Source organism: Penaeus monodon, chromosome 13 (assembly GCF_015228065.2).
Source record: "Penaeus monodon isolate SGIC_2016 chromosome 13, NSTDA_Pmon_1, whole genome shotgun sequence".
NCBI lineage: Eukaryota > Metazoa > Arthropoda > Malacostraca > Decapoda > Penaeidae > Penaeus > Penaeus monodon.
Genome location: NC_051398.1, coordinates 51,752,438 through 51,761,801, shown reverse-complemented (window position 1 = coordinate 51,761,801; position 9,364 = coordinate 51,752,438). Strand labels below are relative to the sequence as shown.

Here is a 9,364-nt window from a genome sequence, read left to right as displayed (position 1 = left end):
TTTAATTATTATTTATTAGAGATTATTATTATTATTATTGTTATTATTGTTATTACTATTATTATTATTATTATTATTATTGTTATTATTATTATTGTTATTATTATTTTTATTATCATATATATATATATATATATATATATATATATATATATATATATCTTTCTCTCTATATATCTCCTTCTCTGTTTATATAAGTAAATGAATAGATAAATAAATAAATAAATAAATATGTATATATATGTATGTATATATAAATAAATATATATATATATATATATATATATATATATATATATATTTATAAATATAGTGTCAGGGTTCGACTTATAAAAAGATATAAGAATCAGAACGGTCAAGGTCAACGGAAAAACACCGGAGGAAACATACAGAAAGGTTTACTATTAACGGCACTAAATTACACTACAATACATACACATAACAATAACCTATCTGTCGGGATTATGACGGCCCTCATACACGCCCACCTGCAAAACATCATGGAGCCAGGCCTAGGCTTTAGACACCATGCCAAAAAAGTGTTAAAGAGAAATAACCTGCCAGACCTCGATCTCGGGAATGGGAACTCCTGGGGAATCTTCAAAGTTCTCCCACCAACCACACGCAACACAACCACAGAAACTACCATCTCACACTCCCAATCCGCCCCCCGGCCCACAGGACGAGCCAGAGACTGAACTTTCGCCACACCACAGAGAAAACCAGCACCAGCACCAACACCAAACCCAACACCAACTCCTACACCAACACAGTCACCTGCACGCCCAAACACCCACAAGCAGTCACCACAGCACCCAAAACCACAGTCAGTCAAACCCAAAACAACACATGTACACAGAAAACAAACAGACGACCTGACAGACTCAGAGATCGATGATCAGTCCCTCGCCACAGGGACGGTTATGACCTCGAACCAAAAACATACGGCATCCGCCTCTTCGCCGCGGAATCCTCACGATACAAACACCTAAACAGACTACAACTGGCACAAGAAATAACACGCAGTACAATAAAATGGATATACACAAACACTACATACCAAAACCGCATTCACGAACACAAAATTACACATCACCTACATGCCGGCAACATCTTCATCCATCCTGCAATGATCGAGAAGATGAAGCCGCAAAACCTTGAACACGTACAGAATGGCTGGTACCACACAACCAAGTAACACCATGGCTGCAACACACAACACATTACACTCACGCCTCACGATCATACAACACAACGTACACACCTGGACATACAGACGAAGACAAGAACTCTGCAACCAATACAGACAACACGACCCCGACATCATCCTCATTAACTCACACTCACTCAAACACCCACAAACAGTTAAAATATTCAATTACAACACATACACATCCAACAAAACAAACGCCACCAGTGACGGCATTGCCATTGCCGCCAAACAACACATCAAACACAAAATACTGGACACCTTCACCTCAGAACTCATGGCCATCGAAATCGACACCCCTCATGGACCCATCATCATCGCCACCACTTACATCCCCCCACGCAGACCTTACCTTAACCAACCTGACCTTTTCCAACTATAAATATACATATGGAAGAAAAAACCCACAATACAAAAACTAGATTTATTGAAAATGAGACTTCTTCTTTTAACGGTAGGTTCATGTCTGAGCCGCCGTGGTCACAGCATGATACTTAATTGTAGTTTTCATGTTGTGATGCTCTTGGAGTGAGTACGTGGTAGGGTCCCCAGTTCCTTTCCACGGAGAGTGCCGGTGTTACCTTTTTTTTTTTTTTTTTTTTTTTTTTTTTTTTTTTTTTTTTTTAGGTAATCATTCTCTCTATTTTATCCGGGTTTGGGACTCGAGGCGAAGTCTCCTGCACAAGGGAACAACGCGCCCTGTCCCACAAGGACGTTGGCGATCATGGATTTCCACGATTTTCTTGGCAATTTAGAGCGGTGGTTTGCCGTTGCCTTCCGCCCGGTGTTTTTTTTTTTATCGAGTCACAATCTGTATTTACCCGGTTCTTGGACTGGCTTGCCCAGCCAGTGGCTAGGTAGGCAATCGAGGTGAAGTTCCTTGCCCAAGGGAACAACGCGCCGGCCGGTGACTCGAACCCTCGAACTCAGATTGCCGTCGTGACAGTCTTGAATCCGTTGCTCTAAACACTCGGCCACCGCGGCCTCAAAATGAGACTACAGTTTCGAAATCCACCTGGATTCCATCTTCAGGTCTGAAGAGGAAAGGGAGAGGAGGGGGTATAAAAGAGAGAGAGGAGAGGCAACGCGGTAGCACGGGGCAGGTGAGGACAGACGAACGGAAGCAGAGGGAGGTCATATCAGGTCGGAGGATCGGGCGGACTATGAGCCGGGTGGCCGGCATACGGAAGAAGGCGGAGGATATGGGAAGCAAGGAGACTGTCAGCAGGAGAAAAGCCGCTGTTCAAGTTGAAATTAGGCAGCAGCTTTATAAGGGAGGATTCCACCAGCCTGCGGGAGTGGACATCGGCGGAAGGAAAGACAATCCGCACTGCTGACCAGTCCATCTGATGACCAGAGTCCTACTGATGGCAAAAGAGGGCGTTATTGTTGTGTCCCCTGGATACAGCGTACTTATGTTGAGACAGACGCTTGGTAAGACTGGCGCCTGTTTCGCCAAAGTACTGCTTGTCACAGGAGGCACAAGGAATAGCATAGGTGCCCACCTTCGAGGAGGAAGGAGGGCTGGTATGGACCAGGTTGCGACGGAGAGTGTTCACCTGGCGAAAGATAAGGCTGCAAGTTGAGAGGGTGAAGAGGGCCGACGGAGAGAGTAGATTTCCTCAGTGTAGGGCAGGCTGAGGACGGGCAAGTGAGGAGTCTGTTTAGGAGGAGAGTCGTGGTATCAACACGGGAGAATGTTTTGATATTCAAATATGCATATATATATATATATATATATATATATATATATATATATATATATATATATATATATATATATATATAATATAGACTGACTGTATTTGGCGGTAAACTGTGTCATATATATACACACACTGTGACGTCATCAACCATATGAAATAATATTATTAAATAAAATCAGATTACAGTTTTAAAATAACAGGAAGGATGTCATAAAAAAAATATATGAGAAGAAAACGAAGAAAATAAAGCAAACGTAGTAAAAAAAAAAAAAAAAAAAAAAAAAAAAAGGGAAATAGAAGAAATATTTTAAAACAGCGAATAAGAATTCAATAAAAAAAAACAACAAGAGCTGATAAAAGATAACGGACGCGGTAAAAATACTAAAGTGTATATATAAAGGAATAAAGAAAACGACAATCAGGCAGACTTGTTTATTTTATTGATTTTATTTATTTATTCTTTTATTTATTTCTATTTTATTTGTATTCAATTTTTTTTTTTTTTCTTTTATCTCGACCTCGCCCTTTTTCGACTTCGCTGATTTTCTATTTTTATAGAAAAAACAGCCGCGGAAAAACAGTTTTGCCGCTTATTTTCTTTAGTTTTTATTTTCGCTTTTTTTTCTCTCTTTTTGACTTCGCTGTTTTTCTATTTTTATCGAAAAAACAGGGGGAAAAAACATTTTTGCCGCGTTTTCATATTTTCTTTAGTTTTTATTTTTTTTTTTTCTTTTTTGACTTAGCTTCATCTTTTTATATAAAAAAACAGCCCGGAAAACAGTTTTGTTTTATTTTCGTTTTTTTTTTTTTTTTGACTTGGGTTTTTTCCTTTTTTTAAGAAAAAACAGCCGGGGAAAAAAACAGTTTGCCGCTTTTTTCTGTATTTTTTTATGATAATAAAATTAAAAAATTAATGTAATAACGAAAGGGAAATAATAATATGTAAAAGGGATAATAATATAATTACAACCCTCCTCCCGGGACTCGAACCTAGTTGCCTTTCCTTTTAGTGGGTCGTGGGCAGGGTTTGGTTTAGCGCTTCCTCCGGGTTTCATACCCGGGTGACCTTTGGTTTTCGAGCCCCGGTCAGGGGGGGTTTGGAAATTTATTATTATTAATTGTTTTTTTTTGTTGTTATTGTTATTATTGTTTTTATTGTTACTTTGTTACTTTTTGTTATTATTATTATTGTTACTATTATTTTTATTATTATTACTATTTTTTTATTCTTTTGTTTTATTATTATTATCTTACTTATCATTTCATTATCTTATCTTTATCTTTATCATTATCTTATCATTATTAATTTTTGTTATTATTATTGTTGGATTATTATTATTGTTTATTATTTATTATTATTTTTAAATTATTATCAATATTGTTATTATTACTATTTTATTATTATTATTTTGTTACTATTATTTTTATCATTATATTATATTTCTTATCTTTGTCTTGTTATTTTTATTGTAGCGGGCGAGACCCAGTAGAATTCATATGTCCGGTTGAGTTGGGGCCTCAACCGAGAATATAATTTTTTTTGGGGAAAGATTCGTCTGTAGTGAACAGTGAAAATTCCGGGCCCACGGCACGCTGCCCCCACCCTTATAGGTGGGAAACCCTGTGTGTTGTGTATGGGGGGGTGAATGTTGTATGAAAGAAGGGTGGAAGGAAAGTACAGGATGTATGTGCTGAATGTTGGATGTGTAAGTGTGTAAATGTGAAAAGGGAGATAGCGTAGGCCGAGCGTCTGTGTGGACGTGTTTGGAAGAAAGATGCAAGATCATAAAATTCTTCCTCTTCCCTTCAGTTTGAGCATCCACCTGCTGGAAGTAGGAACCCAGGTATAGCAAAGTTATGGTCTGTTCTAGAGTATCAGCTTAATATACTCATTCATCTAGCCTTCTTACAGCCTTTCAGGGGTTGCGAGATAGAGTAACCAGCAATGTGCTGTTAAGGAGACCCGAGCCCAAGAACGTTTCAAGCATTCAGCCTTGGTCAGAACCAGAAATTAAGATGTAAATATCATTTGTTGGTATGATATTTATGTATTGAGCAAATCGCCCTCATTAGGGAGGTCTACCGGAATTCAGTCATGGAAAATTTTTATAGATGCGTACATCACCAATTTGATCACAGCGGGGGTGATGCACGTGAAGGCCACACCAGATATACTCAAAAAATGACTCACCAAGGTAATTTCACTCCTAAGTTGGCGTCCCAACTTCATAAGTATTTCTAATCAGAATGTAGCACGAACACATATCAATCCCTAATTTAAACAAGTTAATCTCCAACCCAAAATGGAGATTAACTTTGAAAAAAACAAAAAAACTAACTAGTGCTGATAAACTGAATAAAAACACTTGTATAAACAGTAAGAAATATTTAGAAATATATAAGAAACATGATTTAGTGTCGAAGGCGAAATAAAAGAAAATAACGCCAAAGGAGACCACAAGATCACAGACTGCCTGACACCCACAAGGTCGGGCAGGTATCAAGACAAATCAAGATAAAGTAAAGGAAAGTAAAAAGTAAAATGGCCCTGAAAGTATTATGGGCGAGACTTAACAAAATAAACCTTCCTCCCAGGAGGTACGGATCCTCGAGCTGAGGGAAGGAAACTAAGTATTGACTTGGTTTAAAATCAAGGAATGGCACACTGGAGGTACGGATCCTCAAGCAGTGTTCCTTCTGTGTGAAGTGGTCCTTTTATACTCTGCACTTTGAATTCACTAGTGCAGCTTTGGGACAGAGAAAGAGTGCACCCCACAGATGATGATGTAGCGTGTCACACGCCAAAGTCCAAAAGAGACCAGGTGTCTCCTACACACAACCACTAAATAATACTTAGCTTTGTGGAGACAAACTCGGCAAATCCTGGCGTGAAGCGAGGTAAATCCACAAAGTAAATCCAAGGCGAGCACACGAGAACACCGAGAAAGGGACCACAGTACACACAGAAGTCAGGACCGAACTGTTTTCCCCTCTTCTTCTTTCTTCTTTGTTGGATTTCTTGGCTATCAACCAGCGGCATGTGGCCAAGGTTATTAAGCCAATGGATCCTATTTATTCTGTCAATCTACATAAGGTCATAAAGTTTGTCCCCCCTTAGAAAGTGTTTAATTTATGTATTAATTTTTTCGTATCTGATAAATATTGTACTGTAATTCTTTTTTTTAAATCTAAAAAAAGTTTTAAATTTTTCTGTCTTTCGTTTGGTTTTTTTGTGCTGTGTTAAGAGATTTAGGGTGGGGGGTGGGGGTACATGGGGCACTGGGGGGGGAAAGTTCTCTCTAATAGGGAGTAGGGGGGGTAACGGGTGGATTGACCCTAAGAGGGCCCAAAACACCACCCCTCCCCCCCTTCTTCTTACCTGGGGCTGTTCCCACATTCTTTTTTGGGGGCTTGATTTTGTGGTGATTGGGGGCTGGTCCCCTCACTTTGCCACAGGAGATGTTTTTTTTGTTTTTTAAAGAGCCCAAAAAAACACCTGAGATCTGTAGGGACTTTGCAAAGGGTCCAGATCATCATTTTGACCCGGCTAATTATCAGCCTCTCATTGCCAGGAACCAGAGGGGGCCCTGGTACCATATTAGCTTGATTGATTTATTGGCACCATTAGCTTACAATGAATTACCCAGAAGTTCATTTTTGGGGGTTTCAAATGATTTAAATGGCTTTAAGTGACTTATAAATCTAAAAAATTCTATTCTAGTGGGCGCGATTGAAAAATAAATGGCTTTTATAAAGGGCAAAATTTCAGCAAGAAAGATCGATGTAGATTCGGCAGTCGACTTTATTTCACATTCAGTCGACCTACACCCCACCCACACACTCTTCTGCTTGGAGGCGTCGGTATATAATAAAAAAAGGCAATTTTTAATAGGTTCTCTGAACCTCGGGCGTCCTCCCCCTCCGCCCCATGGTTTAGCTGATGGAAACCAAGCTTCAATGGGGAAAAATTTGGGAGTTTCCCAGGGCGCTATTTTTTTGACTGAACCGGGTACGAGATGAGAGATCTATACCGAGAGGGTGGAGTCCGGGGAAAAGGCCAGTGCCCCCATGCCATTAGGTGGCTGGGTTCTCGACCCCCCTTTGCGGCATAGCTCGGGGCTAACGGGCCCGCGTCTGAGTCGGGGGGAGGTACCCCTGACCCCACCTCAAGACGCACGATACAGTACTTTTTTAGGCCCAAGAAAACACCAGCGCATTCTGCAAGCACCCAAACCTTTCAGACTTTTCCGATGCCGACCCAAAGATTACCCAAAATTATTTAAATCAGGCTTTATATACCATTAGAAAAAGACGCTATCAGCCCCCCCTTCATTAAAGAAATGACTTTAAAAAATTTAGGTTTTTTGACTTTTATTCTTTAACTCCAAGTGGTCTTTCCTTAGTTACTATCAAAAGTACCCTAAGAACTTATCAAATTTTTGTAGGTATTGGGTGGTTGTCTAGAGTTAGCCTAAATTTTGGGTTTTTCTCCTACGTGAAAAAATTACCCCAATACTCTTTCAGTGGAAAATTAAAAACCCCACTGGGGGCCCCCAGTTATGAATCATACCAGTGCCAATTGAATACGATTTGCTGAAAAAAATTCTGCATTATTGCTGGAGTGCCATAATGCACAATCATCCGTACAGTGAGTTTTTAAAGATTCCGAGGAGGAGCTGAAAGATTTCATTGACGTACATAGAAATAATGTTGGTGACAAGACCTTCCTTGGGGCCCCCGTTTGGCGGGACAAAAGCCCAAAAAAAGTCTTGTCGGAAATTTTTTGACAGCAAACGTTCTGTCAAAAATGAAATTTTGAATAAAACAAGGCAATTTTTCAGTAATCCAAAAGCATAAAGTTTTGGTAGGCCTATCCCTGTCATGTCGTGGTTTTTTTTCTATATCTAAAATACTGAAATCAAAAAATTTTTTTTTTTGGCAATGGCCTCTTGAATATGATTTTCAGTTTTACTATTTGATCGAGAGTTTGGCGTCCCTTGCGGAAGCCGACTGCTCGTCAACTAGCAAATTTACGGAAATTTTAAAAAAATGCAATAGCAATTTTTACATTCGTTCCATACCTTGCATAAGCACTTGTCAACGAAATTTGGGGGGGGAGGGATGCGTCGGGATTACCCCCCCTTTTTAAATAGGGGAATGATGTGAGCGAAGTCCCATGATTTTTGGAAAAAGTAGGGTTTTTTCCAAATTTCTTTGTACACTTCTACATTTAAATCATGTCATATGATTAAACCTTTCATCTCTACGAACTCATCGGGGCTGGGGATGTTCCTCTACGGCTTCTAGGGCTCGGACAAGCTCCCCCCTTGAAAGATCTTTTTTGAATAAAAGTTTTCCCCTGTGGAAAAGTAAATTTATTGCAGTCAGCCTTTTTCCTTTGAGGCCCAGGGGGAAGGGGGGAGGAAATTTACTGAGTGTTGTTGAGAGAACTCCCTGGCGAGTGCATTGCAATGTCCGGGGGAAATCAAAATTTTATCCCCCTCTTCAATGTTTTTTGTTTTTGATAGTGTTTTTTTCTTATTGATTTTATTAATAGGGGAAAACCTTGATTTTTTGGTGTTGGGTTTTTTTGTAGAGACAACTCCGCCGGAGTCTTTTTTTGCTTGTTTTATTACTCTACGAGCCCTACCTTTGCTTGTTTGTAATTCAAAGTTTCATTAGGGGTTTTTTTTTGAAAGCCTTAGCCTTATTGCGTGGGCCGGGCCCCCCTGCGGCAACTGGTGTCCACCAGGGAACTTAGTTTAACGCTACGTCGAAGTTTTAGGAAGGGAAGCAATGCTGCTTCTAAACGAATTCTAAAAATTTTTTACTTTATCATCAAGGGTTTCTCCCAAAACAGTTCGAGCTTGACGCTCCTTGTGAAGGCCCCAGTCTGCTCGTTTTCGTTAAATTTAGGCGCTGAAGGCGTTTTCACTGTGTCGCTGAGTATTTAATAAAATAGGAAAATGATCCCTTTCCCAAAGAGTCGTCAAAGGTGGGGCCACAGGCACTTGGTGCTAGATGAAGACCCCCCTGATAAGTCAAAAAAGCTCAAAATTCCGGTATTACGTCCACCCGCGCGGACTACCCTCATTTAAAGGACAATCGACTCATTTGCAAATTAACTACTGTCACCTCTACCACCACCCGAGGGAAACCCCCCAAAAGTTTTGAGCATTAAAAACAGCTAAAATTACTTTTTTTTGTGGGAACGTTCCCGAAAGCAAGAGCTCATATAGGCATCCCTGCATCAGGGTGGACAATAAATTAAAATATACCAGATACGTGCCCTTTTTTTACTTTTTCATGCGCAAACCCAAATAAAACAATAGTCATTCTGAAAAGGGAGGGGTTTGGGGATGGGACATGCGACTCCGCCTCCACCCCCACCCCCACGATCCTTCCCCACAAGATGGTATTCCCAGCGAAACGACCTCGTCAAGACGAG

The 9,364-nt window shown here is 40.0% G+C and overlaps 1 protein-coding gene across 1 annotated transcript in view; it reads left to right on the top strand.

The window, feature by feature from the left end:
• LOC119579986 (probable serine/threonine-protein kinase mkcB) overlaps positions 1–9,014 on the top strand; it is an 11,728-nt gene extending 2,714 nt beyond the window's left edge. The window contains exons 3-4 of the mRNA XM_037927829.1: positions 565–826; positions 8,901–9,014. Coding sequence (XP_037783757.1) covers positions 565–826; positions 8,901–9,014 — 376 coding nt within the window. The remainder of the gene's footprint in view (positions 1–564; positions 827–8,900) is intronic.
• Positions 9,015–9,364: the final 350 nt, after the last annotated feature.